The sequence below is a fragment of the Salvelinus namaycush genome, chromosome 42 (assembly GCF_016432855.1).
Source record: "Salvelinus namaycush isolate Seneca chromosome 42, SaNama_1.0, whole genome shotgun sequence".
In the NCBI taxonomy this organism is placed as follows: Eukaryota; Metazoa; Chordata; class Actinopteri; order Salmoniformes; family Salmonidae; genus Salvelinus; species Salvelinus namaycush.
Window position 1 is genome coordinate 1,302,431 of NC_052348.1, and position 21,873 is coordinate 1,324,303.

Here is a 21,873-nt window from a genome sequence, read left to right on the forward strand (position 1 = left end):
TTTTTCATTACGCAGACATAAGCAGAGTTGACACCATCGAGGTGTGGATGTTTACTTTCGACACTAGTTATTTTTCTCCAGTTTCGTCCGACGAACAGACTGTAGTGGTAAAATAAAACGGGATAGATTTTTTAATGAAGTCCTAAGCATCACTCCAGTCAAAACAATCTCTGCGAACGTTCAATTCCAATATATGTAGTTCTGTCTATGGAATACATACAAAAATGTTGTAAAAAAAAATAGATATGTATAAAATATACTTGTCTGTACAGGTAAATGTAGGAAATCCAAAATGCACAAAAATATGTTTTCGTAATGTCTAAAATAAAATATGTGTATAATATATACTTGTCTGTAAAGCAATGCAGAAGCAATAAGCATTGTAAAGGATGATAGAACACATCAAATTAATGTGAACATGAGGACACAAAGGAGAGATTTAATTAAAAGATCATCTTTTAATACTTTTTTATGCTGAAGATTTTTAATGCTGAAAAAATCTATGTATGGCAAATCCACTCTGGGCAAATGGCCTGTTGGACAAAAATAAAAAATAGTTAACATGCTTGCTATTTCAGCCACTTGCTATGTTAAAGAAAAATCTCAGTTAATGATGAATGGATACAATTTGGAAGGATTTTCCAGAGTCATACCTCAGTAGTGTAGAGTGTCAGGTGGCACAACCATTGGTGCCATGAGGTCAAAGTGTGAAGGAGGGAGCAAGCCAGAGAGCTGTCTAGGAAGCAGTCCAGGCCCATGGCTTGGAGGCTTTGAGTTGGTCCCATCATTGTAATTCATTGTAGGGTATCTACTGCCCCATAGACCTGCTGGTAGTGGGAAAGCTGTTAGCAGGAGACCACCAGGGACATCTATGATCGGCTGACACAGTCTTGGTTAAACCACATGTATTCTAAAGCAATATTCACCTGCTTTCATAGAGTAAGGATTCGCTCCTTTGGGGACACTGCCAGTGTTCCCCTGATATCCATATGTCCCCATCGGTAGAGGTGGTGGTACACACTTGTTCTTTAAAACACATCAACACATTTTCCAAATTGTTAGTAATATTATCACAGTTGAAATACAATGGTTGTTCACTGTTTTTAATTTCATTGAATTTAAGTGTGTACCTCAGCCTTGGGCTCAGTTTTGTTAACCCCTCTGTGCAGAGTTGGATCCCAGACAATCTGAGGAAGAAGATATTAGCAATGTGAAGCAAGCCACAATAGTTTTTTTTTAATCCACTCAATTGTCTCTACATAGAATATAGTGTTAAGAACCAGTTTCTTACAGATCTGTCTTTGTCCTCAGGTAGATGAACCTCCTTCTTATTAGCTCTTCCACTCCCAAAAACCCAGCTGAGCCAGCCTCCACTGTTATTGTGAACAGCAGGGGTCTCAGGCTCAGCCACCGGCCGGCTGCCAGTCTGGCACTGAGAAGTGGCCTCGGAGTGTTCCGGCTTGGTGATGGACATCATTGCAGGATGCTCAACATATCTGTGCCGTGTGTCCCGTGTGGCTCAGTTGGTAGAGCATGGCGCTTGCAACACCAGGGTTGTGGGTTCATTCCCCACGGGGGGACCAGGATGAATATGTATGAACTTTCCAATTTGTAAGTCGCTCTGGATAAGAGCGTCTGCTAAATGACTTAAATGTAAATGTAAATATCTAAGTTGGACATCTGTAATAAGTGGGAGAAGTCAGGCCACTCTGCTCATGTCACCATACAGAACAATTACTAGCTGACAGGTAGAAACGTCTGGCTCTGATACTCTGTTTACAACCCAATCTTAACCTACACGCAGGGAGGTTACTCCAGGACTCTGCGATCGCATTGTTTTGGTTGCAAAATCAACAATTCCCTGCATATTATGCGAGGGCTTACAAATTTGACCAATACAAAAAGAGGGCTCGCAATTTCAACCAATCACCGCACATTTACTGCATAATATGGTTCAATCAAGCCACACGTCAACACAGTTTTTTCCCTTGTCAGCGCATTTTTGCAACTAATTGGGCAAAACAATTGCATATTGCTATGCAAAATGTCATAATTGTTGCTGCAAAATCTAGCATATTTATCCGCAAATATAAAAAAAATCCATGCGAAATCCTGGAGAGATTCACTGGAGTATGAAAATGTATACACTCACTACTGTAAGTCGCTCTGGATAAGAGCGTCTGCTAAATGACTAAAATGTCAAAGTAAAATGGAGCTAAACCTGTTTTATGTAGAAAATGCATGAAAGTATTACAGATATACACTCACATGCGCCATACATTTAAATTATAACAGCTAATTCTCACACTATCACAATGGTAATTTCTTTACTAATTAGGTAAGTTTAAGTGACCTCTTCTCTTGGAATAGAAATCCACAGGTGGAGTACACGCTCCACCATCCCATTTCCACAGTGGTGACACCATGGGGATGATGGGAGGTGGTTGTGGATGATTGTGTCCATTCTTCACAGGGACACTGGTTGTGAGGAAGATCTCCTCCCTCTCTGCAGGGACACTAGCCTTTGGGACAATCCACTCCCTGTGCGCAGGGACGCTGGCCTTCAGGAGGATCAACTCCCTCTGTGCAGGGATGAGGCCTGATGCTCGGAGGATCTCCTCCCTCTGCGCAGTGATGCTAGCTGCTGAGAGAATCCCCTCCCTCTGTACAGGGACACTGGATGTTTGGAGGATCCCCTCCCTCTGTGCAGGGACTCTTGATGTTTGGAGGATCCTCTCCCTCTGTGCAGGGATGAGGCCTGATGCTCGGAGGATCTCCTCCCTCTGCGCAGTGATGCTAGCTGCTGAGAGAATCCCCTCCCTCTGTACAGGGACACTGGATGTTTGGAGGATCCCCTCCATCTCAGCAGAGACACTTGCCTTTGGGACAATCCCCTCCCTGTGCGCAGGGACGCTGGCCTTTGGGACGATTCCCTTCCTCTGCGCAGTGACACTGTCCATCAGGAGGATCAACTCCTTTTGTGCAGGGATGAGGCCTGATTCTCTGAGGATCTTCTTCTTCTGCGCAGTGATAGAAGATGCTGGAAGAATCCCTTCCCTCTGTGACGGGATGAGGCCTGATGCTCGGAACATCTCCTCCCTCTGCGCAATGATGCTAGGTGCTGAGAGAACCCCCTCCCTCTGTGTCGGGATGAGGCCTGATGCTCGGAGGATCTCCTCCCTCTGTGCAATGATTATAGCTGCTGGGAGAACCCCCTCCCTCTGTGCAGGGACACTGGCTGTTTGGAGGATCCCCTCCCTCTGTGCAGGGACACTGGTTGTTTGAAGGATACCCTCCCTCTGTGCAGGGACACTGGTTGTTTGGAGGATACCCTCCCTCTGTGACGGGATGAGGCCTGATGCTCGGAGGATCTCCTCCCTCTGTGCAGTGATGCTAGCTGCTGAGAGAATCCCCTCCCTCTGTACAGGGACACTGGCTGTTTGGAGGATCCCCTCCCTCTGTGCAGGGACACTGGCTGTTGGGAGGATACCCTCCGTCTGTGCATGGACACTGACTGTTTGGAGGATACCCTCCCTCTGTGACGGGATGAGACCTGATGCTCGGAGGATCTCCTCCCTCTGCACAGTGATGCTAGCTGCTGGGAGAACCCCCTCCCTCTGTGCAGGTATACTGGCTGTTTGGAGGATCCCATTCCTCTCAGCAGAGATACTAGCCTTTGGGACAATCCCCTCCCTGTGCGCAGGGACGCTGGCCATTGGGACGATTCCCTTCCTCTGCGCAGTGACACTGGCCATCAGGAGGATCAACTCCTTTTGTGCAAGGATGAGGCCTGATGCTCTGAAGATCTTCTGCGCAGTGATAGAAGATGCTGGAAGAATCCCCTCCCTCTGTGACGGGATGAGGCCTGATGCTCGGAAGATCTCCTCCCTCTGCGCAGTGATGCTAGGTGCTGAGAGAATCCCCTCCCTCTGTACAGGGACACTGGCTGTTTGGAGGATCCCCTCCGTCTGTGCAGGGACACTGACTGTTTGGAGGATACCCTCCCTCTGTGACGGGTTGAGGCCTGATGCTCGGGGGATCTCCTCCCTCTGCACAGCAACTTCGGCTGCTGTGATGATCTGCAGGTATAATATAGAGAATATAGTCATTCCCTAAAAAATCAACCACTTGGAATCTATAACATCATTGACACATACACTGAGTGTATTAAACATTAAGAACACCTTCTCTTTCCGTGACATAGACTAATCAGGTGAAAGCTATAATCCCTTATTGATGTTAATTGTTAAATCTTCTTCTCAGTGTAGATGAAGGGGAGGAGGCAGGTTAAAGATTGATTTTTAGACAATTGAGACATGGATTGTGTATGTGTGTCATTCAGAGGGTGAATGGGCAAGACCAAAGATTTAAGTCCCTTTGAACAGAGTATGGTAGTAGGTGCCAGGCGCACCGGTTTGTCTCAAGAACTGCCATGCTGTTGGGTTTTTCCCGCTCAACAGTTTTCCCTGAGTATCAACAATGGTCCACCACCAAGGGGGAGGGCAACTCAATAGGAAGGTGTTCTTAATGTTTTGTTCACTCAGTGTAGATCAATCCCTAGCATATACTTTCATTTGTATGTGTACGATACTGTAAATACACAAATTATATTAATGTTATCTACAATATATTATAATACCGTAAGCCTCCCTGCTGCAGGGGCATTTCCTCCAACAATTTTGAGCTGATTTTCTTCACTTTAGCAATATTTTGTATCTTTGTTAATTTTCACATTTATTGTTTTTGGAATGGCACTGTTACTACAGGAGATGATGCTATCATAAAGTATTTGATGTAAGTATGTAGGATAATTACCCATAATGCTCACTGACTGGACATTCAAAATTACCATGGCAATTATTGACGCATTAACATGCAATCGGAAACTTGGAACCTCAGAGTTAAAATGAATGTAAGTTATCAGTGTAAAGCTTCCTACTGGTTGATTCTGATACTTCACAAGTGGGAAACTTGAAATCATCATTCCATAACGAGTTAGCGAGTCAGAAATGTCAGAATTTCCTAGTTCCGACTTGAAGGGCCTTCTATAATGTAGGGCCGGTCAGTAACCAAATAATTTTACTGTGCCCAATCGCACACAGACTTTTATGGTCACACAAGTTGCCACCGGTGGATTCAAAATGAGTAGCCTAACAATTATTTACATGGCCCCATGTACATTTGAAACCAAATGATTTTTCTGTGAGAAATCAATAATAGTTGCACACATAGGGTAACAGTGAGCAATTGACAGTGAGCAATGAGCAAGATAAGCATAGACGGGAAGTTGACAATAGCTTATTATTAGTGTAAATAAATTGTATTTCTATGGTTGCAGTCCTCAAAGATTGAATTGATTGAATTAATCAGATCCAATGATTTACTGCCCGTAGGGTGGGGTACCGCTAGTCATCATTATTATAATCACCATCTCAATCATTATCACCATACCATCATAGACTTATTCTTCTGTATCTGAGACTCATCTGACACTACCTTAGACATGGCAGTCTGCAACTCAATACACTGCCCCTGCATGGTGTTCAGCGTCCCCTGCATGTGGTTAATCGAATGCTTAACATCGTTCAGCAGGATTTGAATCTCAAGCCTGCAAGAAATCAGGTGGTTCAACATACTGAGATGACGAGAGGCTTCAGACCATGCCCATTGGACCATCTTTAGAATTCTTTCTCACTTAACACCAATCTTATTAGGAATGTAACTTTGTGCAGAAGATGTTACTATAGTGTTATTTAGAAGAAAAAAAGTGTACTTTGTCAGGTGCCAAAAGGATGACGGGATGTCTCCCTGCTCCAGAGAGCTCTGCTGGCAGGTCTTGCTCACTGTTGGAGGAACGGGAGCCAAATTAGAGGAAACATATCTATGGTTGTTCAGCAATGAAACATTCATGGCATAATGGGGATTGTCCTTCCCTGTGAAAAGAATAACAGCTGGGGTTTACTTTCTCACTTTTAGATAATGTAATACAATCTTTAAACCCATCAGAAGTGTAGTGCTTACCTCCATTAAAATATTGGTCCATGTTATTTATGGCTGCATTGTCCCAATGTTGACCACTAGTTCCAACTTGTGATGAGAGGGTCTTGATGAAACGATCAAGTCAACATTTTGTTAGACATTTCAGAGATAGCATTAACAATTGTACATGAGACAGTGCTTCCAGATATTGAGGTATCTTCCTTCTGAGATATGTAAAAAAAAAAATGGTGTGTGTACTCACATGAAAGGTATCCATGATTCTAGATTAAGCCAATCATGTACGTGATTACCATCCTATGGGTCAGCAATGGAATGATTGTTACACAGCTTTCAGGCAACTTTATGTCTTGGGCCTGGATGAATCATTGAAATGCAAGTAATGTTGTGAATTTGTGATTCATAATTGCCATTATAATTTTGAATATTCCATCAAAGTTATTTGTTTTGACAGTCAAAACAACTAAATTTTACGATTAATCACTTGAATTGAGTAACTTGAGTTGACGGAAGTAGCAACTTTATATTGTGACCTAAACACTGACTTGTGCATTGCCTAATGCATAATCTATGTATGTTATTGGCCATCGGACTGCTCAGTCAAAACAACAAACTTTTACGATGAATCACTTGACTGGAGTAACTTAAATTCGGAACTAAAACATTAAAAGTAGGCTATAGCTTGACGCATATCCTTACCTTGGACAAGCGTATCCAAAAGGCCTATCCAGTTGTGCGTGAAGATACCTTTAGGTAGATAAAAGCGCGGTACGGGTTGAGACACGCTCGGTATTGTGAATCTGTAACACTGCTATAAAAGCACTTTTTCATTTATAGTTTACACTGTAGAATGACCTGCAAGCCAATCAGAATCTAGTTTTAAACAATACCGTGGTTTCCATGGAACGTCACAAACATATTAGGCCACTTGCGTCACAGATTACAGTCACTGAACATGGGTTTAATAGCTATATTGGCTATATGTACAGTATATGCACATCGTATTGAATTGAGATTACATTTACTGCACCACTGTAATTATGTAGCCTAATCCTATGAGGATCATATGTAAAATGTCAGAATCATGGCACATGAAAACATAATTAAATTGACTGCAGATTATAAAATTCACTGTGACACAATATCAATGTAATTCCAATTAAATTACGTTGAACCAACGTGGAATAAACATTGAATTGATGTATGTACCCAGTGGGAAGTGATCAATTCGAAATTATTGAATACATACAGTACTACAAAGAAAGATATACAAAAATTGCTTCGAAAAGATCGAAAAACTCTAATTTCCCTGGGCCAACCAAACGTAAAATGTATGTACGGATTACTGTACATCGTTTTGGATGAAAGCGTCTGCTTTCAAATCTCTGACTCACACATATGTACAATCTCGCAATGTTTATTTCTGACGCTTTCACGTTTGCGGGATTTTGTGAAGTAAATGATGAGCAGGAGAGCTCCATGAAATCAGTGATATGGTAAAGATTGCGACATGAGAGGGTGTAACATTTCTAGCTGAGGAACAATTTTGGGGTTTTCTCACAAAGTTTATAGTTTTAGACTGCAGTTGCAATTTGGTTTTTTTCACAAAAAATGATATCTAACCATACAATGAATAATTTTGTAATTAATCAAACCTTTGACATATATTTTTGACTATTTCCAACGAACAAGCTAGCTATCGAAAAGTGTCAGCGTGTGTAGTTAAATTAGCCTGCTAACGTCTTCATAGCTAGTAGCATGTAATCAGGACATGACCAAACTGTTGCTGAGATAATGGATGTTGAAACTTCCAAGGAGAAAAGAGGCATTGTTGAAACTCACTCATATGCTTGCGGTGTAAAAAAGGGGGGTGAATGCGATTCATACCCGAATACCCCAACCAAGGAGCAGCTTCCATTTGACAAAGAAGCTCTGAATCGTCTGTGGCCGATAATTGAGAGAGCAAGGAAGGAAGGGAAAAGGGCATATTTTGCGGGAGCTAAGGCTTTTGTTAATTAATGGAAGGGAAATTCACGCTGACGCCTAGTTTGTTGACTGCTGGACTTGTCAAGTGAGTTGTGCAGGACTGAGTTTTATTTGCTAATTTGATAAAACTAGATATTTATTGAGGAAAGAGCATTGTTTGTGTGAGCCAAACTTTTTTTATATATATATTTTTTTTATGGCAGGGAAATTCGCACTGACACTTAATGTTAGCTTGATGGCTATTCGTTTTTACCAATCTATGGTACAATGTTATTTGCAATTGTATAAATATATATAATTTAGATCAACCACTTACGTGGTGCAAAGGTATGTTTCTATTTGCAACTAGTAAGACCTTTTCTTTTTATGAGAACCCGATTCATGTGAACGTATACAAGTTTAATATTCTTCATATAGTCACTTTGATAGTAAATGTCCATTTCTGTTTTTTCTATTAATGCCAGAGGAATCTGTCATTTTTTGAAAAGAAGATCTTTATTTTTGTATTGTAAGGGTAAGAGTGCCGACTTATTTCATTCAAGAAACTCATGCCTGTTGCACAGATACTGCGTTTTGGAAGTGTCAATGGTGATGATATGAATGACATTTGGTTTTCATTTGGTACTAATCGGTCAGCAGGTGTCCCTATTTTAAAAGGCAACTTTAAGGCTCATATATTGAGTCATGAAGCAGATAATACAGGGAGATGGATTATACTATTGGTAGATGTCAACCATGTTCTATTCATTGTTGTAAATACTTAAGCTTCCAATAACAAGTCAAGTAACTGTATTTTATTTAGAGACATTGAGAGGAAAATAAGTAAAATTATGTCTAAATTTCAATTGGCCAAAGTAATATGGGGTGGAGATTTTAATACAGTATTACATGATAATCTAGATAGATGGCCTCCTATGGATAGCAATTCTGTTTGTGAGATAAGGAATATATGTCTAAGGTTAGGTGTTCTAGATATTTGGAGACATAAGAACCCAGATAAGATTATGTTTACATGGAGTACCAAAGATTTATCTATACAATCCCGTATTGATTTCTGGCTGATATCTGAAGATATCGCTGACAAGGTTGATACAGTCTCGATTGAACCATTGATTTTAACAGACCACAACGGGATCTCAATAAAGATAAATATGCATGGTTTGTCAACCAAAAAAAGTTAAAGGTTACTGGAAAATGAACAAGACTTTACTAGAGAATGATGTATTTAAGAAGGAAGTAGCAGGAATTAATGATAAATACAGGAATTGTGCCTGTGTTATGAATATGTTTGGAAGTTACTGGGAGCTAAGGAAATTTGATTAAGGCTTTTGGCTATTTCAATGGGAAAAGAAATTGCTCGTGCCAAGAGAGAGAAAGAATATGACATCATAAAGGGAATAATGGATTAAACTAAAAAAAGGTAACTAACTAATCAGGAATTACTGGAGCTATCATCATTGCAAATGCAGTTAGATTGTTTCTACGAGGAAAAGGCCCGGGGAGCGTTTGTAAGAGCAAGACGATTAAAGATATTTCTTTAATTTAGAACAAAGGGCAGGCGAAAAGACTCCCTTCCATATGTCAATTAATGATTAATAATACTCCCAATAAAAATCCAAAAGAAATCTCTCAGCATGTTTCCCAGTTTTATCAGAATCTGTATACATCAGCCCAGCCAACTTCCAATATGGATCTTTTCTTAGACAATGTAGCAAAGAAGTAGCTAAGAAGATAATGATTTCAGGGATTTTTGTGATGAGTTATCTGAAATTGAGATAAGACTGTATTAAAAGCCTTAAGGACAATAGGTCCCCTGGAAATGATGGTTTAATAAGCGAGATTTATAAATCATTCAATGATAAATTGATTCCTTTCATTCTTGCTATGCTTCCTTAAAGCAAGGTGTAATTACTATGATTCAATGGACATGGGTGAGGGAATATTTGTGTGACGACCTAAAATGGGGGCAGAAGCTCACCAGCACCCCATCTTATATGTCCAACCACCCTGAACGTCAGACTCTATTGAAGCACATACAGTGGTGTAAAGTACTTAAGTAAAAATACTTTAAAGTACTACTTAAGTAGTTTTGGGGGGTATCTGTACTTTACTATTTATAGTTTTGACAACTTTTACTTTACTACATTTCTAAGGAAAATAATGTACTTTTTACTCCATAGCATTTTCCCTGACACCCAAAAGGAATCGTTACATTTTGAATGGCTAGCAGGCAGGAAAATTGTCGGTTGGATGTACTGCCAAATTCTCTAAAATGAAGTTGGAAGCGACTTATGGTAGAGAAATGAACATTCAATTCTCTGGCAGCAGCTCTGGTGGACATTCCTGCAGTCCGCATACCAATTGCACAATCCCTCAGAACTTCAGACGTCTGTGGCATTGTGTTGTGACAAATATGCACATTTTAGTGGCCTTTTGTCCCCAGCAAAAGGTGCACCTGTGTAATGATCATGCTAGTTAATCAGTTTCTTGATATGGTGCACCTTTCAATGTGGATGGATTATCTTGGCAATGGAGAAATGCTCACATTTTTTTTTTTTTTGGCGTACAGAACATTTCCCGGGACCTTTAACTTCAGCTCATGAAACATGGGACCAACCTTTTACATGTTGCGTTTTTTTGTTCAGTATAGTTTATTACAAATATAGCCGTATACAGTCCTCCAGATATCTGTTGACAAGGACATACATCACTGTGTATTTGTTACATTTTTTTGTTTGTTGCCATTTTCCATTGTTACTAACTTGTACTGGTTAAAAGTATGATTAAAGAAGAAGAAAAACGTGTATTTTTTGCAAACCATGTTTAGTACTTCTAAAAGAGACAATGACAAATTCATGGTTCAACAAGATATTATAGTCATCAAAAGGGCAGAATTTTAGCATTGATATATTTATGATACAGTACTTTACAGCTTTGATTGGTCACAGAATATACGACATGAAGGGGTGATGTAATTATCTGAATTACTGTAGATTTGAATAGTTTAGTTAATCAAAAGTGAAGTATGGTTATCGGTCCAATGGGTGTTGTTCATATACAACTCTGACTAAAAATCAATATATTAGATACATACTATTTATCAGCATATTGACAGATTATTGCTATCAACTGCTGGTTGCAAGTTATTTTACCCTGTTTGTTTCTTTTGGAACAATGGCAATTAAGTTGATTAAATTTAAGAATAGATAGATGGGCTACCACTGGTGTCACAGGCATCACAGGTCTTGACCACCATGTTGCGATGCTTCTTTAGGATCACGTTGTTGTTGTCAGCGTAGAAGAGTACAGAGACGGGACTGAGCTTGGTGGGTGTGCAGCACGCTTTGGGAACCTCATCCGGCTTCAGAAGGTGAACCTGCCATTGAAAACGGTAAATCAGACTCATTCATACATGCACTTTCATATAGTCAATGATAATATCCTGTTATAAAAGAGATATGGGTTATTTAAGCAGTAAGGCCCAAGGAGGGGTGGTATATTGGCTATATACCACAAACCTCAGTGGTGCCTTATTGCTATTAGAACACCTACTCATTCAAGGGTTTTTCTTTATTTTTACTATTTATTTAACCAGGAAGGGCTCATTGAGATTTAAAATCTCCTTTTCAAGAGCGTCCTGGCCAAGATAGGCAGCACCAAGTCATTACAAAAATACAGACAAACAACATGAAAAACTACAAGTAATCTAGTAGAAACCATTGAATTCACAAGAGTATAACAAAAATCAAAAACAGCAAATTAAAAACATTGACAGGTCAGGGAATCAGTCTCAAGATCATTCATCAGTGATTTAAAAATACCAATCGGGACAAGTTCTTCCAGTTTAAAAGTATTTTGTTAGGCGTTCCAAGACGATGGCGCAGAGTACATAAAAGCCCTTTTACCAAATTCAGTTCGGACATTTGGAACAGTTAGCAGGATAAAGTCCAGCGAACGAAGAGAGTACCCACCACATTTCTGAACAATAAAAATGCTCAAATAAAAAGGTAGTAAACCCAAAATGGCTTAATAAATCAAAGTATACCAGTGACTGAGCCTACGAGTGACTAGAGAAGGCCAGCCAACCCTGGTATACAAAGTGCAGTGGTGCATAAGGGTTTTGCAGTTTTAAAAAAATCTCAAAGTGCCATGGTAAAGGGTATCAATTGATCTCAAACACTGAGCGGAAGCATTCATATATAAAATATCCCCATAGTCTAGTAAAGGCATAAATGTAGCTGATACTAGCCTCCTGGCTTCAAAAGAAAAACAGGCCTTATTCCTAAAATAAAATCCCAATTTCAGCTTCAATTTTTTTGTAAGTTGTTGAATATGCAATTAAAATTCTAAGATATTTATATGAGGTTACAACCTCAATCTCCTTGCCCTGACAGGTAGTAATAGGTGAAAGCTTCAGAGGTCTATTTCTTGCTTTAGAAAACACCATTAGTTTAGTTTTGTCAGTATTGAGGATAAGCTTCAATTGATACAAGGAATGTTGAACAGTATAAAAAGCAGTTTGCAAGTTCTGGAAAGCTTTTGTAAGAGACGAGGCACAACTGTAAATAACAGTATCATCAGCATAAAAATTAAGTTGCGCATTTTGGACATTTTTGTCTAAATCATTTATATAAATAGTGAATAAGAGAGGACCAAGTACAGAGCCATGGGGCACACCATTAAAGACAGACAATTTAACAGACATAAGCCCATCAAATTGAGTGCACTGAGTTCTATCAGACAGATAGTTAGCAAACCATGCAACTGCATGCTCTGAAAGACCTACACTCGACAATCTCTGCCTTAGTATAGCATGATCAACTGTATCAAAAGCCTTAGAGAGATCAATAAAAAGTGAGACACAGTGTTGTTTTTTGTCAAGGGCTTCAGTGATATCATTTAAAAGCTTCATGGCTGCTGTAATTGTGCTATGCTTCTTCCTGAAGCCCAATTGGTACATTGATAAAATAGAGTTAGTAAATAAAAACTATTTTAGCTGTTCACTCACAAGGGTTTCAAGTAATTTCACCAGGGGTGACAGCTTTGAGATTGGCCTATAATTATTTAAAAGAGTTGGATCTCCCACTTTTAAAAGTGGTAGGACAAATGCTGATTTCCAGATTTTCGGAATATCATTACATTCCAGGGTTAGATTGAACCGATATGTAAGTGGTTCAGCTATGAAATCAGCTGCCAGATTTAAAAGCAGGGATCCAAATGATCAAGACCTGCAGGCTTTCTCTGATCTAAGGATTTCAGGGCTTTATGTACCACCTGCACTGAGAATGGCAAAAAGCTAAAAGTTTGACCAGCTCTCACTGGTTCATCCACACAGGGTTGTACAGAGACAGAGGACACTGGTTCATCCACACAGGGTTGTACAGAGACAGAGGACACTGAATCAAACAGCCTACCAGATGATACAAAGTGCTCATTGAAACAATTCAGCATTTCAGTTTTGTCATATACAGCAAGAGAGTCCTTCAAAACACATGACGGTAATTCAGTAACATTACTGTTACCAGACATAGACTTAATAGCCTTCCAAAACTTTCTAGGGTCATTCAGGTTATCAGTGGAAACAGACATAAAATATTCAGACTTGACCTTCCTGAGAAGAAAATAACACTTGTTTCGTAACTGCCTAAAAATAAGCCAATCAGCATCAGAACATGATTTCCTTGCTTTAGCCCAGGCTAGATTACAGTCGTGAATAATACAAGACAGCTCAGAAGAAAACCATGGATTATCCCGCCCTTTAACCCTGAACCTGCGGAATGGGGCATGTGTGTTTACTATTTGGAAAAAAACATCATTAAAGAATATCCAGGCAGTTTCCACATCAGGGATAAGCTCAATCTTGCTCCAGTCAAAATAAAACAAATCATGAAAGAAAGCCTGCTCATTAAAACACTTCAAATTTCTCTTACGAATAAAACATGGGTTTGTCTTAGGAACCTTAGTATTTCTAACAGCAACAACAGCACAATGGTCACTTAAATCATTACAAAAAACACCAACCGCAGAATATTTATGTGGAACATTTGTTAATATCAAATCAATCAGGGTAGATTTATCTGGGCATTTAAGATTTGGGCGAGTGGGTGAGTTAATCAACTGGGTAAGATTCATAGAATTACAAAACATTTTTAAATCATCAGACACCGGCTTTAACCAACACCAGTTGAGATCACCAATCAAAATCATTTCACTGTAAAGAAGTTTAGACATAAGGTGCGTCAAAGAAGAAAATGCTATTTTCTACATTGTTGAATAATAGTGTAGACATCAAAACTATGAAATAACTGAAATGGAATCATGTAGTAACCAAAAAAGTGTGAAACATATCATATATTTCAGATTCTTCAAATAGCCACCATTTGCCTTGATGACAGCTTTGCACACTCTTGGCATTCTCTTAACCAACTTCACCTGGAATGCTTTTCCAACAGTCTTGAAGGAGTTCACACATATGCTGAGCACTTGTTGGCTGTTTTTCCTTTACTCTGCGGTCCTACTCATCTCAAAACATCTCAATTTGGTTGAGGTCGGGGGATTGAGGAGGCCAGGTTATCTAATTCAGCACTCCGTCACTCTCCTTCTTGGTAAAATAGCCCTTACACCGCCTGGAGGTGTGTTGGGTCATTGTCCTGTTGAAAAACAAATACATTCTCCTGAGTGGTGCAGTGGTCTAAGGCAAGCTGTGCAGTTAGAGATCCTGGTTGGAGTCCAGGCTTTGTCGCAGCCGGCCGCGACCGGGAAACCCATGGGGCGGCACACAATTGGCCCAGCGTCATTGGCCCAGCGTCGTCCGGGTTAGGGGAGGGTTTGGCCGGCAGGGATGTTCTTGTCCCATCGAGCTCTAGCGACTCCTGTGGCGAGCCGGGCGCAATGCACACTGACAGGGTTGCCAGGTGTATGGTGCTTCCTCCGACCCATTGGTGCGCCTGGCTTCCGGGTTAAGCAGGCATTGTGTCAAGAAGCAGTGCGGCTTGGCTGGGTTGTGTTTTGGAGGACGCACGGCTCTCGACCTTCGCCTCTCCCGAGTCCATACGGGAGTTGCAGCGATGAGACAAGACTGTAACTACCAATTGGATTCCACGAAAAAGGTGTAAAAGTAACAAACAATTTTTTTTATTTTTTTATAATAATTTATTAAAACAAATGATAGTCCCACTAAGCCCAAACCAGAAGGGATGACGTATAGCTGCAGAATGCTGTTGTAGCCATGCTGGTTAAGTGTGAATTCAAAATAAATCACAGACAGTGTCAACAGCAAAGCATCCCCACACCATAACACCTCCTCCTCCTCCATACTTTATGGTAGGAAATACACATGCAGAGATCATCTGTTCACCCACACCGCATCTCACAAAGACATGGCAGTTGGAACCAACAATCTCAAATTTGGGCTCCAGACCAAAGGACAAATTGATTGTGTTTCATGGCCCAAGAAAGTCTCTTCTTCTTATTGGTGTCCTTTAATAGTGGTTTCTTTGCAGCAATTCAACTATAAAGGCCTGATTCACACAGTCTCAATTGAACAGTTGATGTTGAGATGTGTCAGTTACTTGAACTCTGTGAAGCATTTATTTGGGCAGCAATATCTGAGGCTGGTAACTCTAATGAACTTATCCTCTGCAGCAGAGGTAACTCTGGGTCTTCCATTGCTGGGGTGGTCCTCATGAGAGCCAGTTTCATCATAGTGCTTGATTGTTTTTGCAACTACACTTGAAATATTCCGTATTGACTGACCTTCATGTCATAAAGTAATGATGGACTGATGTTTCTCTTTTTCTTATTTGAGCTGTTCATGCCATAATATGGACTTGGTATTTTATCAAATAGGGCTATCTTCTGTATACCCCCCCACCTTGTCAAAACACAATTGATTGTGTCAAACGCATTAAAAAGGAAAGAAATTCCACTTTTAAGAAGGCACACCTGTTAATTGAAATGCATTCCAGGTGACTTTCTCATGAAGCTGGTTGAGAGAATGCCAAGAGTGTGCAAAGCTGTCATCAAGGCAAAGGCTGGCTACTTTGAAGAATCTAAAATATATTTGGATTTGTTTAACACTTTTTTGGTTACTACATGATTCCATATGTGTTATTTCATCGTTTTGATGTCTTCACTATTTTTTTTTCAATGTAGAAAATAGTAAAAATAAAGAAAAACCCTTGAATGAGTAGGTGTTCTAAAACTTTTGACCGGTAGTGTAGAGCCCACTACCCTGGCGTTGCAAGCGTCATGCTCTATCATGGTCATGGGTGCACCTCAGCCACGCTCAAGGTCCTAAACGATATCTTAACCGCCATCTATAAGAAACAATACTGTGCAGCCGTATTCATTGACCTGGCCAAGGCTTTCGACTCTGTCAATCACCACATCCTTATCGACAGACTCAACAGCCTTGATTTCTCAAATGGTTGCCTCGCCTGGTTCATCAACTACTTCTCCGATAGAGTTCAGTGTGTAAAATCGTCTTCCTGTAGTCCGGGCCTCTGGCAGTCTCTATGGGAGTGCCACAGGGTTCAATTCTTGGTCCGACTCTCTTCTATGTATACTTCAATGATGTCGCTGTAACGATTGTCATCTGGAGAAGGAGAAGAGGACCAAGTAGCAGCGTGACAAGTATTCATTATACCTTTTAATCAATAAAAACACTTATACAAAAAACAACAAAGCGACAAACGAACAGTTCTGCAAGGTGACATACACTAAACAGAAAACAACCACCCACAAACAAAATTGATTGAGAGCCATACCTAAGTATGGCTCTCAATCAGAGACACCGATAGACAGCTGCCTCTGATTGGGAACCATACCAGGCCAAACACATAGAAATAGAAAACCTAGACCTACAACATAGAATACCCACCCACATCACACCCTGACCAAACTAAAAATAGAAACATACAAAACAATCTACGGTCAGGACGTGACAGTACCCCCCCCCCTCCCCCAAAGGTGCGGACTCCGGCCGCAAAACCTGAACCAATAGGGGAGGGTCTGGGTGGGCATTACACCGCGGTGGCGGCTCTGGTGCGGGACGTAGACCCCACTCCACCTTAGTCTTGGCCCCCTTATGTAGCGCCTCTGGAGTGGCGACCCTTGCCGCCGACCCCGGACTGGGGACCCTTACAACGGACCCCGAATAGGAGGGAAACTCTGGCAGCGCCGGACAGGCGGGAGGCTCTGGCAGCGCCGGACAGGCGGGAGGCTCTGGCAGCGCCGGACAGGCGGGAGGCTCTGGCAGCGCCGGACAGGCGGGAGGCTCTGGCAGCGCCGGACAGGCGGGAGGCTCTGGCAGCGCCGGACAGGCGGGAGACTCTGGCTGTTCCGGACAGGAGGGCGTCGCTGGAGGCTGAAGATATCCCTCTAGTGGTGTGGGGGCTGTGCTTTGGCAAAGTGGGTGGGGTTATATCCTGCCTGTTTGGCCCTTCGGGGGTAACATCGGATGGGCCACAATGTCTCCTGACCCCTCCTGTCTCAGCCTCCAGTATTTATGCTGCAGTAGTTTATGTGTCTGGAGTACTTCTCCTGTCTTATCCGGTGTCCTGTGTGAATTTAAGTATGCTCTCTCTAATTCTCTCTTTCTTTCTCTCGGAGGACCTGAGCACTAGGACCATGCCTCAGGACTACCTGGCATGATGACTCCTTGCTGTCCCCAGTCCACCTGGCTTTGCTGCTGCTCCAGTTTCAACTGTTCTGCCTGCGGCTATGGAACCCTGACCTGTTCACCGGACGTGCTACCTGTCCCAGACCTGCTGTTTTCAACTCTCTAGAGACAGCAGGAGCGGTAGAGATACTCTGAATGATCGGCTATGAAAAGACAACTGACATTTACTCCTGAGGTGCTGACTTGTTGCACCCTCGACAACTACTGTGATTATTATTTTTTGACCATGCTGGTCATTTATGAACATTAGAACATCTTGGCAATGTTCTGTTATAATCTCCACCCGGCACAGCCAGAAGAGGACTGGCCACCCCTCATAGCCTGGTTCCTCTCTAGGTTTCTTCCTAGGTTTTGGCCTTTCTAGGGAGTTTTTCCTAGCCACCGTGCTTCTACACCTGCATTACTTGCTGTTTGGGGTTTTAGGCTGGGTTTCTGTACAGCACTTTGAGATATCAGCTGATGTAAGAAGGGCTATATAAATAAATTTGATTTGTCACCCTCCTGACCAAGGCCCTTCTCCCCCGATTGCTCAGTTTGGCCGGGCAGCCAGCTCTAGGAAGAGTCTTGGTGGTTCCAAACTTCTTCCATTTAAGAATGATGGATGCCACTGTGTTCTTGGAGACCTTCAATGCTGCAGAAATGTTTTGGTACCCTTCCCCAGATCTGTGCCTTGACACTATCCTAACTCGGAGCTCTACAGACAATTCCTTTGTCCTCATGGCTTGTTTTTTTGCTCTGACATGCACTATCAACTCTGGGACCTTATATAGACAGGTGTGTGCCTTTCCAAATCAAGTCCAATCAACTGAATTTACCATAGTTAGAAACACCTCAAGGGTGATCGATGTACCTGAGTTCAATTTCGAGTCTCATAGCAAAAGGTCTGAATATTTACATAAATAAGGTATCTGTTTTTTTGTTTTTTTATATAAATGTGCAATAATGTCTAAAAACCTATTCTCGCTTTGTCATTATGGGGTATTGTGTGTAGATTAATAAGGGAAAAAACGTATTTAATCTATTTTAGAATAAGACTAACAAAACGTGGTAAAAGTCAAGGGGTCTGAATACTTTCCGAATGCACTGTATATGCATATTAGAGCTTATGATTACGCATTGGCCTATATATGAGCCCAAGCCCCAAAAAAATCCTGAATTATGACGATTGTGCCATTATACAAAATATAGCCTACCGCATATTACACATGGCAGAAAAACATACAAATAAATACTGATTTAAGATATCTTTGGTACATAATTGGTCTAGCCTAAATTAAATAAATGCAGCGTTACCCTACAATTATAGAGAATTTGTATTTGATTTTGAATAAGCTAGTAATATATTTAAAAAAATGTTTTCATAATTAATAGGCATTACATTACCATTCGCTACAGAATCTCACCACTGTGCGTTTATCTCCTCCCCTCTCTCCTTCATTCCTTTCTCCAGCATGCAGAGGGGCTGTCAACCGTTTAATTAAATAAGTTGCATTGTGAAAACATGTCACTATCGATGTTCCCGAACAGTTTTCACTTGGTTTCCCAAATTAAGCATACTGTAGCTGCAGGAACAGGGTTGGAGAGGCCATGACATACAGAGTTTGGGCGGAATATCACCTGTCAAGGCAAAATAACCGGAGTAGCCTACCTGACATGAGTGAAATGAACCAGCGGAAAAGTGGCAAGCTTTTTTTGTGACTTTCTCAAATGATCAATAGCCTATAGTCACATGCAGCCCATATATCTTTTGATTTCTAAGACATTCTATGGTTTATATCATTCACAACTAAAGTTGCCAAATAACTCTAAATCTAGTGTATAGGACCTGTTCAAATGATCACTTTTATGCTCAACATAGCCATAGCATCCTATGACGGTGCCACATTGAAAGTGACTGAGCTCTTCAGAAAGGCCGTTCTACTGACAATATTTGTCTATGGAGATTGTATGGCTATGTGCTCCATTTCACACAACTGTCAGCAAAGGGTGTGGCTGAAATAGCCAAATCCACTCATTCATCGGGTGTCCACATACACTATATATACAAAGGTATCTTGTCTGCTAAATGAACAAACCTACAGCCTATGGCATGGCTCACAGCCAGATAACATCCAGTAGGCTAACTCATGTTCTGTTCTTCTGAAATACATTTTCTTCATATCATCATGTTTCTTTAGACCTGCCTAGAACAAATCATGGATTTACTGTGATGGTGTATATTGAATTGATTTATTATACTTTTTTAAAATGTAGATGTTCCAAAGGTGTGCATCAGCGTCATGTTTGCATGGATACCTGGAAATGTTAAACGTGTTGATGTTAATTAACAGTAAATTACCGTGAGACAGGCAGCTTTTGCATGACAACCAGCTGACAAGATTTTATGACCGCCACAGCCCTAGATGTGGTACAAATCACATTATTGTGGGAGCACCTCAACACATAGGCTTGGTCGCTAACTCTACATATAACACCTACTGATTATAGCCATGTATTAATACACTGCTCCAAAAAATAAAGGGAACACTTAAACAACACAATGTAACTCCAAGTCAATCACACTTCTGTGAAATCAAACTGTCCACTTAGGAAGCAACACTGATTGACAATAAATTTCACATGCTGTTGTGCAAATGGAATAGACAAAAGGTGGAAATTATAGGCAATTAGCAAGACACCCCCAAAAAATGAGTGGTTCTGCAGGTGGTGACCACAGACCACTTCTCAGTTCCTATGCTTCCTGGCTGATGTTTTGGTCACTTTTGAATGCTGGCGGTGCTTTCACTCTAGTGGTAGCATGAGACGGAGTCTACAACCCACACAAGTGGCTCAGGTAGTGCAGCTCATCCAGGATGGCACATCAATGCGAGCTGTGGCAAGAAGGTTTGCTGTGTCTGTCAGCGTAGTGTCCAGAGCATGGAGGCGCTACCAGGAGACAGGCCAGTACATCAGGAGACGTGGAGGAGGCCAAAAAACATTTGTGAAAAACTGAACAGAGAGACAACACAGACTGAAAATCTGCCAAAGAGCTGGACTCGTGTTTGTGTGAGTGAGTTATACTACATTATGCCAAATGTAGACTTAATAACATAGACATTTCGATTTTATAAAAATGGCCTTTTGTAATTCTCACCTTCACTGTAAGAAAAATGGCAGAAAAGGAAGTTGGAATGGAATGCTGGGAAATTCACGTAGTCGGTTACGACAGAAACGCATAATCAAAACATGTATTTATTTGTATCTAACTATTCAGCTGTCACTTTATTGCATTCTCGTACGTTTCACACAACATAATAATCAAAGTAGATAAGAATTTGTCATTTTTTGAAAACAATAATCAAATGTTGTGCGTTACCAGGGTAACCGGGGTAAACTACCAAGTGTGCTGCTAGACTAGCTAAACTATGCTCTAGTTAAACTACTGGCCTTTTATTGTCCATAAATATAGCAAGTAAACTTCAACACGTTCCGTGAAGACACGTAAGAAATATACCTAGCTACGAATCTGTTGATTGTGTTATTGAGCATTTTGCCCAGGATATTTTCTAACACAAAAATGTCACAGTTAGAAAACGGTATCGTTAGTAGCTAGCTAGATAGGTGATGTTGTAAATTGCTTGGCTAATTTCGCTCGAATTCAGTGTTCACAGACCATCAGGATGTCGGTTCCTTTGTCTGGGGTAGAGCTGCTCAGAGTGTGTACAGTGCTCCAGGACTGTTCTGCACAGCTGTCAGTGCTGGGTCACATCATGCCCGACACCTACAGGGGTCGTCCAGAAGCTGATAAGGTATTATCTGATTATCCTCAGCTAACATTATACGCGGAGCTAATGTCAGTTGGCTTTTTCAAGCGATGAAGCGTCTTTAGCAAATTAATGGTATGCTTGCTATCTAAGCTGTAATTTTCTCCTATTCAGCCCGTATTCATATGTTTTTGTGGAAGTTTGTGTCAGCCGACATTGCACAGGTCCTTGAACAGCAGAAAGGGGCAGAGCAGAACCTGAAAGCAGCCCGTCAGTTTGAGAGAGAGTCTGGGAGACTGTCAGATGCCACCCGTGAGCTGCACAGATCCCAGAAGGAACTGAACCGCACACTAGAGGAGAACCCACTGTCCCCTGACAACCTGGCCAAGGTGCAGAGAGACAGGTGGGTTCCAGATAGCTCTTGTTCGGGGCTTTAGTGCACGTTCCGACTTGGACCAGAGCTAG

General features: G+C 41.2%; 2 protein-coding genes across 2 annotated transcripts in view; both read left to right on the forward strand.

The window, feature by feature from the left end:
* The window catches only part of LOC120034983 (transmembrane protein 131-like), a 244,245-nt gene that overhangs the window by 139,931 nt on the left and 82,441 nt on the right, over positions 1-21,873 (forward strand). The window lies entirely within an intron of this gene.
* Positions 11,270-21,873, forward strand: part of LOC120034984 (dynein regulatory complex protein 9-like) — a 29,512-nt gene continuing 18,908 nt past the window's right edge. Inside the window, exons 1-3 of the mRNA XM_038981711.1 lie at positions 11,270-11,374; positions 21,307-21,453; positions 21,609-21,811. Coding sequence (XP_038837639.1) covers positions 21,325-21,453; positions 21,609-21,811 — 332 coding nt within the window. The 5' untranslated portion in view covers positions 11,270-11,374; positions 21,307-21,324. The remainder of the gene's footprint in view (positions 11,375-21,306; positions 21,454-21,608; positions 21,812-21,873) is intronic.